This window comes from Macrobrachium nipponense, chromosome 26 (assembly GCF_015104395.2).
Source record: "Macrobrachium nipponense isolate FS-2020 chromosome 26, ASM1510439v2, whole genome shotgun sequence".
Classification (NCBI taxonomy): Eukaryota; Metazoa; Arthropoda; class Malacostraca; order Decapoda; family Palaemonidae; genus Macrobrachium; species Macrobrachium nipponense.
This window is the reverse complement of record NC_087215.1, coordinates 32,580,775-32,603,014: the sequence shown is the minus strand read 5'-3', so window position 1 is coordinate 32,603,014 and position 22,240 is coordinate 32,580,775. Positions and strand designations below refer to the sequence as shown.

General features: G+C 38.5%; 1 protein-coding gene across 1 annotated transcript in view; it reads left to right on the top strand.

Annotated features, from left to right (window-relative positions):
• LOC135200161 (neuralized-like protein 4) overlaps positions 1-22,240 on the top strand; it is a 304,677-nt gene that overhangs the window by 185,932 nt on the left and 96,505 nt on the right. The window contains exons 15-18 of the mRNA XM_064228519.1: positions 13,559-13,600; positions 14,174-14,331; positions 14,490-14,627; positions 17,624-17,938. Coding sequence (XP_064084589.1) covers positions 13,559-13,600; positions 14,174-14,331; positions 14,490-14,627; positions 17,624-17,938 — 653 coding nt within the window. The remainder of the gene's footprint in view (positions 1-13,558; positions 13,601-14,173; positions 14,332-14,489; positions 14,628-17,623; positions 17,939-22,240) is intronic.

The window sequence follows — 22,240 nt, the reverse complement described above, 5'->3', positions numbered from 1 at the left end:
CACTTCACAGCTGCGGCAAACACAGAGACATGCTTCCATTTTCACTTCAAGGTACAAGAGAATTTTACAACTATGCTTTCGGATTTAGAGATTTTTAATGCACATTGTTTTTGAGAGAAATTACAAGTGTTAGGAGAGATAACAGTCACATAATGGAAAAGACGCAAGTCTTTTCTCTGTATCCTTCCGCTTAGGCGTCAACAAGCTTAGGTGACTGGCTTTGACGCCAGTGCGTTCTCCTGCCAATCCTGGAAGAATAGGGACTTCGTAGCTGATCCTCGAGCCAAGAGGAGAAGTTTCTTCTCTGTCTTTGAGCCAGGACTGTTACATCTCGAACAAGTGAATGATGGAAGCTTAGTCTAGTGTGGCTGTGAAGAGTTGGAGAAGGCTAGACTCAGCGACTTTGTGACTGATCCTTGTGCCAAGAGGAGAAGAATAATTTCTTCTTCATCTTCGAGCCAGGACTGTCACATCCTTGTAAAGTAGAAATGCCACAGCAGGTTGGGTCTCTTGATCTTGGCTGCAAGCGTACCATCAACAGCCTCACGCTTCCATCAAGCGTGATGACAGCATAGCCAAAACTGCATGTGATGGTAGTAAGGAATACGACGGCCAGAAGAATCAGGACTATCGTAGGAGGCAACTGTGTAAACAGTGCCGGGTGTACGAATAGTTCGTAAGGGCGCAGTGTTGCCAACTTAGACAGTCGTAGATGGCAACTGTGTAAACAGTGACGGGCGTAGGAATCGTTCGTAAGGGCGCAGTGTTGCCAATTTAGATGAACTTGATACATACGCCAATGCTTTTACAAACTTTTTCCATGGACTCTAGTTGTCAGAGTAATCCAATATGATGAAATTGCTCCCATATTTGTATATAGGATTGCAAATAGATATGTTCTCAAATCCTACTGACTATTCGAGATCGAGCCATTGGTGGCCATCAGAGATCGAAGATGCCGCGGCTGTAGGGTCGGACGGTCATGACTCACCTGGATGTTTGTCAGAGGATAGGAGGGAGATAACGTCTCCTGTGGCTGAACACTGTACGTTAGAACCGGGGGTAGGAGAAAACCAAGAGTTTCTGGTTTCGTATGTGGAGGTGATTGATTTGATTCATCATGTCAATAACCTTTCGAGGAGCACAGAGACACCTGCCAGTATGCTTCCTCTGGGGAGATGACATGGTGTTTGGATTGAAAAGGAGGAGGTGAACTTCTTTCTTTCACCACTTAAGGTACCCAAGCCTAAGTAGGGCACTTGTAACTTGAGATGCTATAGCCAAGCTAATTGACTCATACCTTTTAGCCTAACAAGTGGTTAAATTCGTAGCCTATTCCAGCCAGTCCGAGTCTACTGCTACTATCTTAGTTAATCTGAGTAATAGTAGTTCTTAGCTTAGACTGTCCGAACTAACTGGTTTGGGCATGCATGTGCTGGCTTGGACTAGCTAATGGTTGCGGTTTAGTTTTCGAACCTGCGTTTACTATCTTAGATTAGTCTGAGTGGTACAGTTCTTAGTTAGGTTAGCCTAACTCATAGGTTAGATGGTTCCGACATACATGTCGTACATGTCAACTTAGCCTAACAGTGGGTTGATGACTTAGCATTGTCTGGCTACTTGAACATGCCTTTACTATCTTAGCTTGGGCAAATTAGTAAGGTTATAAGTTTAGCCGAGTAGACTAGTACCTAGGCTACCCATTCGAAACACTTTTACCACCTCGGCCTAGAAGGTTGTGGTTGTAGCCTAGCACGTATAGCCCAAACTTTCTTGAATGACTTTACCCTAACCTAAGTCATTTAGTTTCTAGATTAAGCTAGTCTATACTAGCCTAGCCTAGTTAAGAGTACATCTCTGATGGACTTAACCTACCCTAAGGGATGGAGGTGTTAGCCCAGCCTAATTTGTGGAAGAGTTAACCTAGCCTAATTTGTGGAAGAGTTAACCTATCCTAATTGGTGGAAGAGTTAACCTAGCCTAACCTAACCAAGCCAGGGTCAACCTCGTCTTGCCAACTTAAAATAAGTTAGTCAATTCTTAATTGACTATACCTACTTACCCTAGTCCAAGTGGTTGTTGGCTAGATTAACCTAGCATCTGCAAATGGGTCTCTTCCATCCTGGTCTAGTTTCTATATTGAAGTCATGAACCTAACATGGAGGGTTCGAGCTTCAGTTGGCTGAAGCAAGGCATTAGAACCTCATCATATCTGGAAGGGGAAGGTGGGGAGTTTCCCATTCTTCAAGAGTGAGGTGGAGTGAAGTGACATTGGGTACAATTCTGGACTAGGTTACTCGAGAATAGCACCATGGTGGTTTCTGGCAATAGGGTTTCCCTTTGGAAGGTAGCATATTGAACATATGCCCGTATATTGTAACAGATCACCGCATAGGGTGTTTCGTGGTTGGAAAGTAACATTATTTGTGAGAAATGAGCTATGTCCTGTTAACAGATTAATTCCTTGGACAGGAGGATAATTAGGACGTTTCTGAATAGAATATATTATCATAGGACATTCCCCTGGGGTTTTCCTATGATATCGTCCATATAATTGGAAAAGTTAAGTGTATCTTTGTTTTTACAGGAACACTGAGCTGATTAATAGCTCTCCTAGGGCTGGCCTGAAGGATTAGATATATTTTACATGGCTAGGAACCAATTGGTCATCTAGCAACGGGACCTGCAGCTAATTGAGGAATCCGAATCACACTATATCGATAAACTAATTTCTATCACCAGAAATAAGTTTCTCTTATTCTGTGTTGGCTAAGCCGGGAGTCGGACCTCGGACCACCTGTTTGGCAGATGAGTGCACAAACCACTTGTCCAGAGAGGAACTTGTGTAATTGAAAAACCATGTAAGTGCTCTCTCTGGGGTTTCACCCTTTGAGGAGCCTGGGGATTCTATTTGGGATACTGGGAACAACCTGGAGGTTACACAAACTCTATGTTCTACCTGTTCCTCCATGTCCCAAACGGAAGAAGGGTCCAGTAATTAAGGAGGACCCAAGATGAGTGACTGATAAAGTTTATCTTAGCACAATCATCGCTACCAGGTTTGTGTGGGGAAGAGGCACCACTGATAGGTAGAATTAACATCTCAAGGTTTGGAGTTTGCCCAGTATCCCTTTTCGAACTAATAGTTTTAAGATTTTGGGTGTAGAGTGTCACCTCGGATGTAACACGACTCCAAAGGTCTTCGGCTCACATGTGCAGAATGACTCTTTGGCCGTGATTGCCTGTATAGAGGAGGTTTCTGTCCATTAAAGGCATTCTGTCAGTAGACAATGATCTTGTGAAGAGGTTGTCAGAAGAGAGGGAAGTCTCTTGGTAATTACATGTATGGCGATACACATTAGACTGGTGATTGGGCATGTGAATATCAATTCACACAATAATCTTCAGATGAATCAGGAGCAGTGAACTGGCTTGGGCACATAAGAATTCCGATCTGATAAGTGAAAACATACTCTGTATCAGAGTAGACTTGATGGATTACCACCAGGCACATACATTAGTCACATTACAGGAAACTGACCGTGGATGGTGGTCTTCCTCTGCCCTTGGTAGAGTGGGAGTACTCAATAACGTGGTTTTTGACGTAGACTCAAAAGTAGTGAGGAACAACAGTTCCAATTTGCCCCAGAATCTGGGATAATGAGTCAGTGCAGGGTTGGAAGAATAACTAACGGGGTCACGAGTTAAAGAGGGGTATGTGGGTGACTCCACATGTCTCATGACCAAGCACAGATGCCAATAGTCCCTTGCGTACACAATTATTTTAAACTTTACCGGTTTCCAGCTGGCGCTGAGTATTTATCCTAATGTTAAGACCTCAGGTTCGTAAGTTATGAAAAATACAAATTGGTTAAAAATTTGTCATATTGTGATAAAATCTTCATTTGTTGTCTATAGCACACCCAGATAAATTGCATATTTATTGCAATGTAAGTGTTACAATTATACCAAGTAAAATACAACAAAATTAATGACATTACAAAACAAATAAAAATACATGCGATATATGTACAGTATACAAAAATATTCTCTCTCTCTCTCTTTTTCAGAAAAAGATAAATGATGTAATTATAGATTAAGAATCTAAAACTATATAAAACAAATAAATACACTTCACAAATGTATAGAAAATATCAGGAGCACTCACCAACAATGATCCTGATCATGTCTGCTGGGTTGTGCATTTTGTTTTTTTTCATGTTGACATACATTATCAAAATGCGAAGGACTTAAATTTGGATAATGTTTAAATCAGTTTTCCATAAGCGGAAGGGTTAAAGAAAATAGAAGATGATAGTGAGCATGTATTATATGCATCAGCAGTGGAAAAAATACCATGTATGCATGTAATGAATACCTACATAATGTGTCAGTGATCTCATTTGAAACTGAGTAAGAAGAAAAGTATTTGGAAGGTTAATCTATTTTATTACTATTCATAACTTGTGATTTTTTTAATTTTTAGAATAAGTCAGTAACTTGAAAATTACACTTTTTTTCCACTGTAATTTTTGTACTATCCTAAGTTGCCCCTTTTCTGTTGGTTAATTTGAAATTTTTCTGAGTTTTTAGAATTATGATTTATTAAAGTAAAAGAAACGCATGTCTCATGGACTTCTTACTTATGGGTTCTTGTTCTTAATTCCTGTTTGTTAGTAAGTCTCCAGTTTTAAGTCATCTAAGCAGATCCCCCACCAGAAATTCCAAATTTATCTTTGACAACTTCAAGAAATTAAGATTGGTTGGTATAAAGTGTGTTCTGACATAAGTTTGCTTCTAAGGATGAGATCAGTGATCTTCTAAAACTTAAAATAATGTGGATGAGACTTGAATTTTGTCAGTTGGAAATTAAATGGGAAATCAGTGACAAATCTGTGGTAGAGTAGAGATTAAGAGGATTTCAAGGAAGAACCTTCCTTGGAGAGAGGTATATAATGTTGCTCTTTTTGATTGTATGTTTTGGGCCTTTTTTCTTATCTGTAATTAAAAGCAGTTGTATATTGTGCATGTCATTCTGCCATGTGCAGAAAACTCACTTCCTCAGAGTATACCGATTGAAACCTTTTTATGCACCCTGTTGACATGCTTTCTGATTATTATCCATTTGGTCACTAATGACAAAAATCTTTTGCACGTGTCATGATGTGTAAAGATGGCCCTATACGTACTTAGTTTTTATTATTAATGAACTTCTATTCACTTTCTTTCCCTTCTTTTTAATTATGCTGGATTGGGTACTGGTTGCCTCTACAAATTAATAAATTCTAGTATGAGTCATCTTAATTGTCCCAGATAATTTTTGAAAGGTGATATTGCTATCCTAGTTAATCTTTTTTATTTATTTTAAACACTTTGCTGGATTTTTTACCTTTCAGATACATACTACAAAGAGGTCAGCCATGCAAAGATTACTGTTTTAATTACTGTATTTTATTACTTTTCATTAGGTTTTCAAGATATAAGAATATGTGATGGTTTTCAGAAACACGAAACAGAACATTTTGGTGGTCATTTACCATGTTATGATGGTAATAACTTTTTTTTCAATACAACATATTAAATGTGTATATGTACTACAGTATGTTCTTTAGTCCTAAACAATGAGAGACAAATAACCTTAGAAGCTAATTGTGTTCAGAACTACACTGAAATAAATTATAGTACAGTATAATTTGGGCCATTCATGGTAAGAGAAGTAATGTGTGTTGAGTAAGACAGAATTTCTGTCCTGGAGGGGGATATTGCTGTGATTAAGGACAGAGGTCTTTTCATTTGGATTCATACAAGTCAAAGTAGGCTATCAGAGTTATTACCATTGAAGCCCCCCCCCCCCCCCCCCCCCCCACCCCCCCCCCCCCCCCCCCCCCCCCCCCCCCCCCCCCCCCCCCCCCCCCCCCCCCCCCCCCCCCCCCCCCCCCCCCCCCCCCCCCCCCCCATTCTCTCTCTCTCTGTATCTCTCTCTCAGCATTGATGAGGGGTTTTCTTTTTGCCATTAAGACTTCAATTTCATCTGCTCTTTTATTATTTCTTATTCTGTATCACTATTGGTTATTCATATTAGGAATGTAGGCAAAGACCCAAATCAAAGGGAAATTCGATGATTGATTTCTTATTTCTCTCTCATTATTTATTCATAGGGTGATTACAGGAATTGAAGGGTGGGTACTTATCATTTTTTGTTAAAAGAACAGAGACTCTCAGCCTTGAATGTTTCAAGTTCTTTGTTTTCCCTTGAAAGATATATTGTTTTGCTACTGGAAAATGGGTGACCTGGGTGAATAGTACTGTATATGAGTCCTGGAACAGGTTTGCACTCACATAAAGCTGTTATCTTTATTTTTTAAATTTTATTCAGTGGGTGTGCTGTTTAAGTGTTAGAATTGATTTGTAATGGAGTGTAAATATTTGCTTTATTAAGTGATAAAAGTGGAGTAGATTATGATCCAATTTTTTTAAATTATTTTTTTATAAGTCCTGTAACAGTTGTTAGTTTGGTAGTAGAAGATTTGCCAACCCCCATCATTTTATACCGAAATTCCATCATGCCTGTCGCTGAGACTGTAGTAGGGCCTTATGCCACATATAAAAGATGAAGGGATTGTTTGTAGTCATCATTTAAGGGTCTTGGCAATGGGCTTCAGACACCTTTAGGATAGAAGTTGTCATAAAGTCTCATGCTCAAGTGGAGAATCCTACAAGAAACAATCATATATTTATATTGGTATAAATTCAGGGTATTCAGAACAATTGTAATGTGATCTCCAGTGGACAGGGCTTCCCATTTGAAGAGCATGGAAGTCAGTTTTTCCTTCAGTATCAGTTGTTTTTCCTTCAGTAGCTATTTGATATAAGAATGGATTTGTATGTTACTTGAAGTAAAAACATTTTTTGAGTCACTTTTATTTGGGATGAATCCTACCTACTATTAAAGTTAGCTTATATCTCTGCACTGATTAGGTGCGTCGGCTTTCGAACAGAAACTCGAATGGCTGCCCGAATGACTGTCTAGTTCACCTGTTCTCTACCAGGTGTGTTTTGAATGTATTATCTCTTGGCAGAATTCTCCTTATCTGCCATTAGGTGTAGGCAATTGTTGGTATTTTGTGAATTTTGCTGTTTTCTCCTGTCACGTAATGTAGGGGATTGGTCTGAAGACTTTATGCTTGAATATGTCAGATATAGGAAAAAAGGGAAGCTGAAAGATTGTGAAAGCAATTAGTTAGGTCAGGAATTAAACCTGCCAGTTCTTCCCTACCTAGTGTCCTTTCATCTGCAGCTATCTCTACTCAGGCTAGGAATTTTGGTAGTGCTAGTGTTGAGACTTCCTTTTGTAGCTCTGCCTTTGCTCCTCATTTGGTTCAGGAAAAGCATATAGAGAAGTTAGAACATGACATTAACCTTATTTTAATTTCTAATACAAGTTGAAATAAGTTCTTGACGGAATGTTCCGAATCCCCCTATAGTGTGCACTCTTTTTTTTTTGCATTCCCCTGTGAGAAGCAAGGTGTTGGCGCCCTTGCCTTGTTCGTAGCCTGAGCCTTGGACTGCCCTGAGATAGTGGGACTTTGTGAAAGAGCCAACTTCCAGGGAACTGGGTCGGTTCATGGGGCGATGGGGATCTGTGCTCTCCAATACCTACTTCTCCCTTTTTATCTTAGCTAAGTAGTACTATATGCTTTCTGTCATCATCTGCACCTAGTTTGAGGTTGTTAGCTCACATAGGAGTTATAGACAGTTTTATAAACATAATGTGTCTGTAGCAAGTTTTACTTATTCTGATATTACATTGTGAGTTGACAGTTTAACCAATTTCTCATGTTTGCTCATTCTGAATTCTTGTCTGCTAGCCTAATTCTCTTTCTTCTTTGAAAATCCACTTGTTTGTTCTTTACATGCTTTTTCTTCGGCCTTTGGCAAATCTCTTACTTCTGCCTCAATTAATGTTTCTCTTCCCAAAATTTTCAATTTTGATAATATATTCAGTTGTTTCTAAGCTAGATATTATTCTAGCTTCAGAGCTTTCTAACAGTATGTCGTATGGGAGTGCTTTCAAGTACTTATGTTGATTCACTTTCAAATGAGGCAGAAGAGTTGTTGTAATTCCACCCCTAACCTTTCCCATTTTCATTTGTGCCTCGTTTTCTTTCTATCAGTTGGCACATGTGGATGCACCTGAGTTGCTTAAGACTGTCTTCCTTTCATTGAATGAATGCCAAACAGTACTCAGCTGCTTTCACCTCCTGTTGCTAAGTATCGCTTCCAGTCACCAGATGTCTCCTCTTGTCCCCCTCTTTTGATTTGACCGGCTTTTGTTGCAACGTTAAACTTTGCTATATACTCACTTATTTGAGGAAAGAGGCCACATGGAGAATGTGTCTCACTTGTCTTAGAGTATTTTCTCACCCTTTAAGTATTTGGAGAAGAGAACCTAAGCTTTCTCCCTCAACAAGAGTGCGTTTCATAACTTTTCTCGTACTTGGTTGCACAAAGCTCCCTTTAAGTTGGCCATGGCTTGTTTTCTAGTTTTTTATGTAGTCATGGAAAGTCGCCGCCGGAGACTGCTTCTTGCGATACAGGTTCTTGAACCATCTTCAGTAGGAGGTTTGGTTCTTTCTCTTTCCTGTGGTGAGACAAACTTTAGACTGACGACAGGGGCCTTGGATGTGTTTAAATGGAGTCTTAGTCTAGCTTTTTGAGTTTTTATTTTGTACTCTGTATGTTATCTTTTCTCTGCACTAGCTTCGAAAGGTGGAGGTGCCATCCTATGGAGTATGTGAAGCTAGCTTTAAAGGTTTTTTGCACCAGTGGGAGTTTACTGTGGAAGAGTTAGTTATAACTTGTTTATGATGCTGCAGGTTAATGTTCTCACGCTTGTACCAGCTCGGTTTGGAAAAAGTGAGAACACTTTTGCTTCTGTCTGCATATGCTGGTCAGGTTAAGATGATAAGGGAGTATATATTGGTACAGTCTTGTTTTATACCTTTCTGGGATAAGTTTAGCCCTCAGGTTCTGGTAGATGGACAGTTGCAAGCCTCTTGGCATGCTTGGAGAAACTTGGGAGCAGTACCTTACATGTGGAGGCGATGAAGGGTAGTTATGATTCTTTTGTAGTTGCCCTCCACTGGTTTAGTCTCCTATTGCTGTTCTTTGTCTTTTTCAGAAGTCGCTCTCTCGATAGTATTTTACCTTTGACTTTCCAGTTTCATAAGCAATTGGAGATAGGCGATCATTCTTAGACACCTTGAGATTGAATAACATGAAGTTCTGTCCCCATACTTGTTGATTTTTCTAGCATGGAGTTAGTGACTACAAAGAACGATCAGACATGGTAGATGTTCAGAAAACGTATTCCTTCAAGGTGTATTTACAAGAAGGCATTGCTGTTCAGTGCGCTTTCTTTTAGGTTAGTGTACAGTGCCTGTATTATAAGTATTGTCAGTGAATTTGTTGCCCGTGGGTGGATGATGTCGATTTTTAGGAGAAGGAATCATTTCTCTGAATCACTGGTTCAAGTTGGCCAACTCTTGACAGTATTCCAAAGGCCAAGGACCTGTTGCCTAACCTGGCTGTCTCTGAGCATTATGATTTTTAATTCTCCCTAAATCCTCCTCATTCTTATCTAGTGATATGAGGATGATACTTAAAATTTGTAGGCTTGTCTGTCAAAGATGAATAGGCACTTGCCTCTTGGAGTTCTAGCCGTGAAGAAAGCATCTTAAATGGTAAGGGCTTTCTTTATAGGAATCATGGCCTCTTAAATTTGTAAGTAATCCAGGACCATCATTGTTGCCAGGCTCTGCAGGAGGGACTCCGTTGTCCTTCTTGAGCAGACGTCCAGGTTTTGGTTTTTCCCTTTTCCCGGCAACACAGAACAAAGAGTTTTAACTAGTGTCATTAAACTTTCATACAACATAGAATGGCCAACACTACACCTGGGCAGTGGAAAGACTATCAAAGATGCCGGGCAGGTTTATCCTTGGTCAGAAACAAATTCATTGCGGAAAGTTTGCTGCTTTGAGTGAAATGAATAACAATACAGTGGGCCCCCTGTATTCGTGTTCTCCGAATTCAGGGACTCTCGCACTCATGGATTTCTCTGTGGAACATCTCCCCCATTATTCATGGGAAATTTGCCTATTTGCAGTATTTTTCTATGAGAAATATCCACAAATTCCTGGTTTTTAGTATCCGTTTCATCATAAAATGCATTTTAGTGATAAAACTACAGGCAGTCCCCGGGTTATGATGGGGCTTCCGTTCTTGAGATGCATTGTAACCCGAAAATCTTCATAAGCCAGAACATCACCAAAAATCCAAAGAAAACCTTACTTTTAATGCTTTTGGGTGCATTCAAAACTATGTAAACTGCATTCTTATATGAGCCTTCTAGGCGTCATAACCCTGGAACATGCGTCGCAACCCTGGAAATAATTTCTGATGAATATAATTGAGAAGCGCCTTAACCTTGGAACGTTGTAAGCCCCGAACCCATTGTAACCCGGGGACTGCCTGTATTAGAAAAACCAAGTATAAAATTTTTTTGTGAGGTTTTCTTGAGTTTTAACTAACCAAAATAGGCCATTTTAAGCATTATTATAGGGGTTCCAACTATTCATGGGTTCTAACTATTCGCTGGGTGTCTGGTACACATCCCCCGCAAATACTGGGGGACCACTGTATTGGTTTGATCATTCATTCTATGGAAGAACAGTGTTTTTGGTGATTGGGAATACAGAAAGAAAAAAACTATACCTACAGAATGGTGATTACATCCATAAGTTTGGCAGTTGCTGTGGGATTTGAGGAACGCTCATGTAGACTTATTAGCATGGAGATTTGCAGATGAACAGGAACAACCAGATGATTACCACTCCTTTGATGGCCCTCAGGCTTGAGCAGTTAATGTATCCTTAAATTTGGCCTATTTCAGACTCATAGGCCTTCCCCTTGTATCTGCCCTAATAAAATACTGTTGAACAATTTCAAGTTCAAGAATTGCTTAGTGACTCCTGTAGACCCATTGTAGTCTTAGAGCAAATGATTTTCAGAATTTCTAGCATGCTTGGTAGATATCTCTCTTATTCTTCTGTTAAGAGGAAATCAACTCAAACTGCAGAATTCCATGCACTTCCACTAACTTCTGCATCTTATACTTAGCTGCTTGGTGATGCTAGGATGCCTTCTCTTAATAAGGGGATTTTCAAGGTATCATAGGATCAATCCTTAATCAAATGGAAAACAACAGAGGTCTGTGTATTGCTGAGGGTGCCATTCTAGAGGAATTTTCAGCTTCTGGAACCTTTTGGACATCATTGTTTTTCTGCTTTCTTAGGGTAAGACTTTTTCGCTGTATTTTCAAGGTTATCGTTCCATACTTTCCTCAGTATTGCATCATGTGTGTTAGATCTCGTGGATCAGAACTGTAAGGTGTTGAGGTTGAAGCTCCTTCATCTCAATATCAGTCTCTCTCTGAAGTTTAGACCCCCTAGAATGAGTTCAATTGAATTATTTACTATTTTGAAACTTTTATTTAGCATTGTATTGGCAGTTAAGAGTAAATTTATTGGAAGCGCCTTTCTTAAAGCTGTTGCAAAGGGAATGCTATTTTATCTTTTTGCCTTAGAGCAGAGAATGATGTGAAGGCTAAGTGTTTCAGAGAATTGTAAGAATTCCAATTTCACCTCCTTATTGGGAAAAAAGAGGAAACAATTCTCTGTCCTTTTGGGGAAGTTGAACCTTACTCAGATAGGTTAAGCCTGGAAGAGATAGTTATCCTTTTGTTTTGTGATTTTAGAAACATAGATATCTTTGTCAAAGGTTAAAATCCTGGAAGAGGCAAAATTAACATTGTTTTTTGTGGTTTAAAAAACCTAGCTGTCTTTGTCAGTGGTTAAGGCTGAAGGAAGCAAAGTTAACTTTTTGTTTTGTGGTTTTAGAAAACCTGGAATGTCTTTGTTGAAGGTCAAGCCGGGAAGAGGCAAAGTTAACCTTGTCTTTTGTGTTTTTAGAAACCTAGAATGTCTTTGTCAAAGAACACAAGGTCCTCTGTGATATATTTGATAAGGCTAGTGCATGAGAACTAGATCCATACCTTGTAACTTTATTGAAGGCAAACATTCACAGTTATTGTTTTGTCAATTTGTTGCTTGAGGATAGGATTAATGCAGCTCACTACCTTAAGTGTTGCAGAAAAACAGTAAAGCCCTTAGTCCACTAGTATTGGTAGTTTTTTCCCAAACTGAAGGAGCTATCCTTTAGGCTCTGTTTAAATCCTGGATTTTTATATTTTGCAGAGTGTGAAGGTACAAATGTTATATAGGAATATACCTTTATATCTTAAAGGTATTTATTGCATGTGACTGTCGTTTCATAGGGCTTTTGGACCCAGGCACAAGGGTCCCCTAATGCTGCTTCTATTTCATTCTGGCTGAATTGAAGTTGTTTTCTCCACTAGGCTGCTCTTGGCTGTACACATATGAGAGCCTTGCTCTCAGAATGGAATCCAACTTCTGATGGTAGTAAGATCTTGAAAGTATTCTGGATCAGGTAAGAATGTTTTGGATTTCATGCAAGAAATCTTGAGCTCGATTGGCTGAGCCAATTTTTGTCTAGCTACACTACTCGCCGTCCTCTTCTCAATGTGGGAATCAGTTAACTTTAACAGTAGGTAAAATTCATCTTGAATAATTCAAATTTTCATAATAAAATTTATTATTTGGATACTTACCTACTGTTAAAGTAGACCCCACTCAGCCTCCCAACAACTTAGTGGGCTGTCAAGGAAAATTCTGGCAAGAGCTAAAACATTCAAAACACACCTGGTGGAGAACAGGTGAACTAGACAGTCATCCAGGCAGCCATTTGATTTTTTGTTTGAATGCCGACTCGCCTAATCAACGCGGAGATATAAGCTAACTTTAACAGTAGGTAAGTATCCAAATAATGAATTTTATTATGAAAAATTATATTATACCATAATTACAAAGCTACTGCATTACTTTCGGAATATTGTACCTTCATCTTTACTTCTCCAGTAACATATGTTTACGTGTGTGTTCAAAAATATGTTTTATGCTGATAACTTACTCATCTTTTAGTAGTGTCTTATATGAAACATGGATTTTGGAAAAGTCAGGGATAAAGATAGACTGGTTTGAATTTTACTTTTTTTTTCAAGCCTTGAGAACTTTTAGATTGATTTGAATTTTACTTTTTATTTTCTCAAGCCTTGAGAACTTATAGTTTTTATTTGCATACCTTTTAATTGAGTAATCATCATATATTTTTAGTCATCACACATATTTTTAACTTCGATTCATAGCTGACTAGTTTTTAATTTTTTTGAGGTGGGAAATGTTTATTATTATATTATTTCTAAAAACATATTTATGTAATACTTTATGATGAAAGACAAATTTCAAGGCAAACTGACCTCTGTCCTTGATTAGATATACTTAATGTAATTCATCTCCTTGTGATTTTGGCCTGAATCTTTGCCACTTTGGAGATCTTCCGTCCCTGTTTGTCCCTCACTAAGGAGTTTGTTTAAATTGTTTCACGCCGACAATAGAAGACGAAGGTATGTGGGAAGTAGCTGTGTCACTAGTCTTGTATTTTTCATGATTCTATATTCACATTTTTATTCATCTTTGTGCTAAAGATTTTTTATATTTTTCACCACAATAAGGAAATCCTTTTTATTTTTTGAGAAACAAGTGTGTTGATAGGGAACTGCTGTACAGCAAGTTGCTCATATGCTTGAAGGTTGCTTTCAAAGATCTCATATCTGGGAAGAAGTAGAAATGCAGTGACAGTATTTTCTCTTGGCTGTCTAATGGCAGTGGCCTGAAATGTCTCATTGCTGTCAGGCTGTTTCATCTTCTTTCCAAAATTGAGACGAGTTTTTTGATTGCATACCTTGATCTGTAACATGACTTCAATACAGAAACTCTTCTTCTCATCAAGGTTTAAATTACATGTTAATTGTTAAGAGTGAGACTTATATTGTGAATAAACTCTTGACTGTCAAAGTTTTTGTTGATTGGTTGGAATTATCACTTTGAAAGGCCCCAAGGTGAGTTGGATAGTTTCTCTTGAGTCATGGAATAGCTTTATCTGTTAGGTTGGTGTATTGATGATCTTGTATTTCCAGGTTTGTGGCCAGTTGTGGATCTGTACGGCCAGTGTGCTCAAGTGACAATTGTCCACAACCCCATTCGACATGACCAGTCTCTCATATCTGTGTCTCAGTACCTCGACATGTCTCATCTTTCTCTTCCGGCAGCTGGACAGACAAGTGTAGGATCTGAAGTAAGTTGAATTTACTCTTACTGTTGTAATTTTCATCAACAATAGATAATTTTACCTTTATACTACTTTAATCTTTTATGGGCTGAATATGTGAAGTGTAAATGTTTATATTCCAATTTAATCAAACAGATAAAATGTTATGTGTTTTGATTTTGAAGGTGTTACATCGTTTTTCAAAATGTTGTGGAGCCAACATTGCCCTGAGCAGCAACAATACAATCGCCACCCGTGTCCGTCACTTTAATCATGGCCTCGTCTTTACATCTCATCCCCTGGAGGCAGAGGAGCTCTTTGAGGTAAGGAGCTTACTTTGTTTTATTATAACTAAGATTGCTTATTTTTCATATAATTGAAATATTTCCTGACATTGAGTAGTGCTTAAGACGGAACAGTATTTTAAATGCTAAAATAATTTTTAAAAGAGATGTAACTATGTATCATCAGTTTGACCTTTTAGAAATATTTAATGATATTCAGCATGGCCATGTTGTAGAGCCTTTTTCTTTTACACAATTTGTGCAGGATGGTGGGAAAAAATTTAGAGGTTACTAAATAAAATGCTGACTTTCCGTAACCTAATTTATTACTTTAGGAGCGCTGGCCGGCCAATATAGGGTGGAGAACGCAAAATCATGAAAAAATTAACGAAGCTTTGTATAGCAATGGAGAATACGTAATATTTCATCAAAATTCCTCTTACTTTCATAGTTACAGGGTAATTAGTAAAAGTAACTCAATGAGCCAAAAACATTGATCCGTACAAGAAAATGCAGTATTTCTTCTATTATCGTAAATTTTGATAATTATTATCAAACAAATTTTGAGCAATGGCATCTGTAGAGATTCCATGAGTCACAAGACAAGCAGACTGAACTTTACACCCTTCAGTGCGAGCAGAAACATGAATGAGAGTACATGTTCAAGTTTCACCTCTGACATTTGTTTGCTTTTATGTCTGTTTTTCTCTGTTTTGGCAAGGTTTTCATCATGCCAAAGAGGAAAAGACAAGCAAAACATCTCGCTAACATGCAGAAGAAGAAAATTCACTCTAATAAGAATTAAGAAGATCATAATATCAGCAATATTAGCAGAATTAGTGAAGGAGAGAGAGAGAGAGTGTTGCGTAAGGAGTACCGTCTTGCCTGACGCAGTGCCCCAGGCTACGATCTTAGAGCAAAGGGATCTTCATTTATGATTAAATTATGATAACATAGTTTTGGTTTATTAATAACCAAAAAGGAATATTAAATTCATAATAATCATGATTTGATAATACTGTCTTTGTAAAAAATACAAAGAAAAACTTTGAACACCCGTACAGTATCTCAAAACTATATTTATTGACCTTCAAATTCTATCTCCTTCCTTAGTTTTAAAGCTATGTAATTGAAATTTGGTATATTACTTAGAAAGACATTATAGAACAATCAAATCTAGCCCTTTTTTTCAAATTTTTGTTTCATTTTTTTCTTACATTTTTTTTCCTGATTTATAGGGTTTATTTTTTTTTTACAATAATGAAAAAATGTATGTCTAGCAAAAAAATTGACTTTTAGAAAAAAATTCTACATTTGATTGGAGGTCTCAATCAGGTCTATATATGTTAGTAATCCCAGATCTTAATATTAAGTATCAAGGGAGGAGATAGAATTTGAAAAATGGTTATTTTCAGGATAAATCGCACCGGTGTTGCAAAATCGAAGGTCAGAGGTGAAAATCATATGCAGTTTGGAGATTTCCCAAGTCACCTTATTTATTAAGTGGTATGAAAGTCCTGTCCTTAAAAAATGGCATTAGCCAGGTGATGCCATTCCTTAACCTACAGAACAGAAACTTAACTTAATGTATCAATCTTCATACTATAGTTTCCCACAACTATCAAAAGAACCTTAACCCAATTTATTATTTTGACCACTACCAAGCAATCAAAAGCAACACAAAATCCCAGACCACGAAAGCAACCACTTTCTGGGAAAAATTATGAACCTCAACTGAGTCAAGAGCCCATCAATTGTTTATGACCCTGCTGAACACTCTTGGAAAGCACACAACCATTAACTGAGCTGATAGCCCATTAACTGTTTATGACCAGCTCAGTAGTAGTCTGACCAAGTGCTTTTGATTCTGTAGTTTGACAGCTTTGAGTTCTCCCCCTAGTTCTCATTCCTCTTCCTTATCTCTTCTGTTTGCAACTGTTCTAATTGTCTCTTTCTTTGGAGTAATTCTGTACTTTTTTTTTATTTCTTGCGCTCTGTATCAGGTGAAGTGGAGCCTTGTCACTCTACCCTAACACACTCAAGCAAACTGCAAGTAAAAAGAAAAAACAAATGTAAATATTCAGACAGTCGCACATAAGATATAAAATAAAAAAAAAAACAAATGGAGCAATATACATAATGGTTTCCAAAAAAAAAGCCTCACCACACAAAACCAACTTCTAAATGGCATCGTGATGTGTTTCAATTAGATGAGCTTATGTTCTAATTACATAATGTTCAACATGGCTCTGTGCATTATATAACATACTGGTACGTCATCTTAAATGGACAGAGTTTATTGGCCCTCAGATAAGTAATAATATCCATTCAGTAAGAAAGACCCTGGACCCTGCAATATGCTCAAAATGACCCTCCCCCCCTCCCGAGCAGATGTAACAATCGTGAAAAAATTTCTCTTTTTCTCTTTTTTTTCTTTGTATGTAATCTTTCATTATAAGTTTTTAGGAGGTCCTCATAACCTGTTAAATTCAGTAATGAATGCAGCAATACAAGTAGGAGTAAAATGACAAAAAATTATGCTCTGCATTGCAAGTGAATGTGTATGTGGTCTTGTCTGATAGTGTTTTGTACTGCATTATGTTATACAGTATCCATTTAAAAAATCAAATAAATGTTCCTTCTTGTCATGTGTGTGCAGGGATAATTGAGATGGCAGTACATATATGTACTGAATTAAGTAGTGGTTTAGAATAATTCATAATTAAGTAGTGGTTTAGAATAATTCATACTCATATGGTTTCTTCTTATAGTGAGAAGTCATTATATGAAAAAAAATCCACATTGCCAGAAAGAGCTGGCTGTGTCTTTTGCCAAGAAGAGCTGGCCGTGTCTTACTCTTTCTGAACCTATTGCTAAGAGCAGAGAAAACATGGAATTATTGTTTTATCAAGATATGTGTTTTTACCCTTTTGTTTTTTACAGCACTGAATCTTACCTAGTGTATTTCATAATGAAATGAACATGCTGCATGCTAATCCAATGTTATAGAATGGTAACTCTTATTTTTATTTTAGGTCCGAATTGAGAAAGTAGCTGTAGGTTACTGTGGTTCCCTTGGCATTGGGTTGACTTCTCTCCCTATTGGCAACTCTTACCCTTCTGTGAGCATTCCAGCTTCGCTTTCTGGAATTGAGTCGGCGGACACTTGGTGGGTTAGTGGCTCAGATGTGCGAAGAAATGGATCTTCCATTTTGAAGCTTAATTTCTGCCCCAATTTGGGAAGGTTGGTGGTGGGGGATCGTATTGGGATCAAGAGATCAAGTGATGGTGCTATGAGACTGTATATTAATGGAGAAGATTTTGGTATCGCAGCTACAAATGTAACAAAAGTAAGTGCTGTGCTTTATATTTATTAGCATTTAGACTTATTTACATTAATAGTAAAAGTAGGGGCTTGTGTACATTACATTAACCCTTAAACGCCAATTGAACCTACTAAACGTCGACGAAAATTGTCTGATGGGTGCCGAATTGACGTACAAAACGTTGACACAAAAAAAAGCTTTTTTTAAATTCGCGGAAAAATAGTTATAGGCCTACTTGGCGAAAACTTTTGAATGACGCACCTTGAGGGACACTGGGAGTTCACGGATCAAGCTGCTGTTTTGTTTACAATCGTTACCTAGGTGCACAAGCGCGAATTTCTTTCTTCTCGCAATAAAAAGCATCAGCGACACTCCTCAGAAATTATTTCTTCACTTTGACGTAATTTTTGCACCATTTTATATTAGCCGTTACATAAAGTTTTATATATGAAAATGTGTGCAATTTCATGTAGAATACAACCAAAAACAACCCATGGTTGTAGCTTTTATCAGTTTTGAAATATTTTTATATAAATAACGATAAGTGCCAAAATTTCAACCTTCGGTCAACTTTGACTCTACCGAAATGGTTGAAAAGCGCAATTGTAAGCTAAAACTCTTATATTCTAGTAATATTCAATCATTTACCTTCATTTTGCAACAAATTGGAAGTCTCTAGCACAATATTTCAATTTATGGTGAATTTATGAAAAAAACTTTTTCCTTACGTCTGCGTGGTAACTCTTCCGAAAAAATCAGATATTTTTTTGTCCGATTGTCGTAATGTTTGCACCGTTTTATATTAGCCGTTACATAAAGGTTTATATATGGAAATGTGCGCAATTTCATGTAGAATACAACTAAAAACAACTCATGGTTGTAGCTTTTATCAGTTTTGAAATATTTTCATATAAATAATGATAAATAGAAAAAAATTAGACTTTTGGTCAACTTTAACTCAACCGAAATGGTCGAAAACTGCAATTTTAAGCTACAACACTTACAGTCTAGTAATATTCAATCAATTACCTTCATTTTGCAACAAACGGGAAGTCTCTAGCACAATATTTCGATTTATGGTGAATTTTTGAAAATTTTTTTTTTTTTTTTTTTTTTTTTTTGTTTTTTTTTTTTTTTTTTTTTTTTTTTTACGTCCATGCGTTACGAATTCATGCCTCATATTGTGATAATATTTTCTCTGTGTTGCTTTGATCGTTTTACAATTTGTTATATACCAAAATCATTGCAATTTAGTGTACAATACAACGAAAAAATAATTAACTCATTAGCTTTAACCGTTTTGCTCACAGCATGATTTGTATACAATTATATATGACATTTTTTTTCGTGCTGTCATATATTCCAATAATTTTATATGATAATGATATTTTTTTCATTTCTGATGGTTGCATACTAAGCTTCAGGCAATGACAAAAAAAGGAGCCAAAAATGAACTCTTAATCTTGAAAATTAAGCGTGCTGTGATTTTTTGAAAAAAAAAAAAAATTTCTGCTTTGGCGCTCACTCGCGAATGCTGTCGGCATACGGGAGACACTTTCGGAAATACCGGCTCGGTGTTTAAGGGTTAATAGTAAAAGTAGGGGTTTTTGTATATCATCAAATTAGATGTAACTGAGACCATGAAATTATGAGTGATTATGTATTGAAAGTTTACCTTTTTGTTGACAAAACCTTTGCAAGGTAGAGGTGAACATAGAAAAATGAAGTAATTCTCACACTTAAATGTGGAACTTAGAGAAATTTGCAAGGAGAATTTCCAGTGAGTATATTTTCATGATTCCTTAGGGTCTTCAGAAATTCAGTCTCTAGAAAATTACTTTATTGTTATCGTCATTAAGTGATTGTTCTCAACAACATTGATTTCTTATTGTGAAAGTTTTTACCCTTGTAGTGGGATAGCACTTATAGCATGCTTTGTGTGGTGCACTATAGATTGTCCTCAGATTTTTTTTATTTTCTCTTAAGCATCAGCAGTATTACTTTCTACCATTTTCTTGTTGAACTTCTTTAACTCTGTTTTGCTCCGGTTTTTACCTCGGATTATACAGAAATTCTTCAGGCAAACCCTATGATAGCTGGAAGTGCAACTCAGATATCTTGAACCAATTGTTTATAATAAAAATATTGAAGTATATACAGTGCACTACTAATTATTTCACTGTTTGTTCACGAAACTTACCTGTCAGATATATATATAGCTGTATTCTCCGACGTCCGACAGAATTTCAAAACTCTCGGCACACGCAGTGGGCGGCCAGGTGGTTAGTACCCATTCCCGCCGCTGGGAGGCGGATATCAGGAATCATTCCCATTTTCTATTCAGATTTTTCTCTGTCACCGGTCGGTAAACAACTGTTTACAGACCTCCGCCTAGGATTTCGAAACTTCTTGTGCTAACTTTAGTATTCCGATTGACTTTTGGTTTTGATTTGGCTTGTTGGCTTGGCATACGTGATAGTGGATTTGATTTGGATTTGGCTTTGACTTTTCTTTGATTACGATGTCTGGATCTAGCTCTGCTAGCTTCAGGGTGTGTAAGGTACAGGAATGTAAGGTGAGGTTGCCGAAAGCTTCGATAGACCCTCATTCAGTGTGCTCGAAATGTCGTAGTCATGTATGTATGTTGAATGATAGATGCATCGAGTGTGAGCAATTGACTGAAATTGAATGGAAGGCATATGATTCTTACGTGAGAAAGCTTGAGCGTGATAGAATCAGGAGGTCTTCCTCTAGGAGTCCTTCTGTGAATAGAAGTCAAGGTAGAATTGTATCTCCATTAAATCCTCCTGTAGATGTAATTCAACCTAATCCTGTTGTATTGCCTCCGAACAATCAGGAAGTGTCTGCAGAAGGAAGCGTATTATTTACGATCATGGAGTCGATTCGCGCCTTGGAATCTAAAGTGATTGCTCTACAGTCAAATGTGAATTGCAATAAAAGTGTTAGTGCATCTAGTGTTGTGGAGGGGGGGTCAGATCGGTCCCATAATGCCTCTAGGCCTAGGCCCCTGCCGGACTCCTAGGCCTTAGGGAGAGGGCAAGCCGAAAGCCGAAGGAGGGTTACGGGATCTAATGACCGGTCTGACGTCCCTTCGGCAGAAACTGAGGACGAATCTCAGGCTGCCGGTGTTCGTGCACGGGCCACGGATACTTAAAGATGCTTCTCTTCTTCCGAGACTTCCTCTCCTCGCCGAGGTTGGGACGCTCGGAAGACCTCTCAGGGGGAGAGCGGCAGGGGCGCAAGGTGTCGCACAGGCGGCCGTCGCCCTTGTCGCCCTCTTAAGAGAGGTTTCAGAGAAGAGGACGCTTCACGTCCTTCTGATCATTACGTAGATTCATCACCTGAAGATTTTGAAGCTTTTCCTCCACAGAAAAGGAACAAGACTTCATCAGGGGAGGACTCTTTCGAGCGTCCAAGTCGCTCTAAGCATGTTCCTGAGTTGAAGGAAAGGGCATCCCCTCGCCCATCTTCCTCACACAGGATGAGTCCTTCTCCTGATCGAGAACTTTCCCCATCAAGGAAAATGCTTTGGGAAATGCAGAAACAGTTAGCTTCCTATTTTGAGAGAAAGGAGGCAGAAACTAGTCATCGGAGGAAGGATAGGTGGCTGCCTGTTAAGAGGACTAGGCAGTCCCCGGCTCCTTCTCCGCGTTTTTCGGCCTTTGAGTCTCCTCCTAGTAGCCGACGCATTAGAGAACATGATTACGTTCCTCATGAAAGGGCGTCTAGGAGAGACGAATTTGACAGAGACGTGAGTTGTCGCACAGGCGGCCGGCGTCTTTGTCAAAAGGCCGAGAATGCTCAAGGATCCATATCGAAAGTTCAAGCTTTGCATGTTGATGATCACGCTCGGCGTCTTAAGCAACGAAGCGCTTACCAGGACGCTCGAGAAGACGCTTTTCAAGACGCGCGGGACGCTCGCCAAGACGCTCGAGCTGACGCTGTTCAGGACGCACGGCGTCCTACACATCAGGACGCTCAGCAAGACGCTCGAGCTGACGCTGTTCAGGACGCATGGCGTCCTACACATCAGGACGCTCAGCAGGACGCTTCTCAGAACACGCGGCACCTTACATATCGGGACGCTTGCCAGGACGATCAACAGTTGAGTCCGAAGCGTCAGGATGTTTCTCATGTTAAAATGTCGAAGTCATCGCGATCTTTGAAGGGCGCTGATGACCGAGAGAAGGATTCGTCTAGTGATCTCTGCCCTACGGATGATGACGAACCAAATGCGTCGGCGTCGTCAGACTATAAGACGTTGATGGATTTACTTAAGAAATTGTTCCCAGATAATTTTCAAGC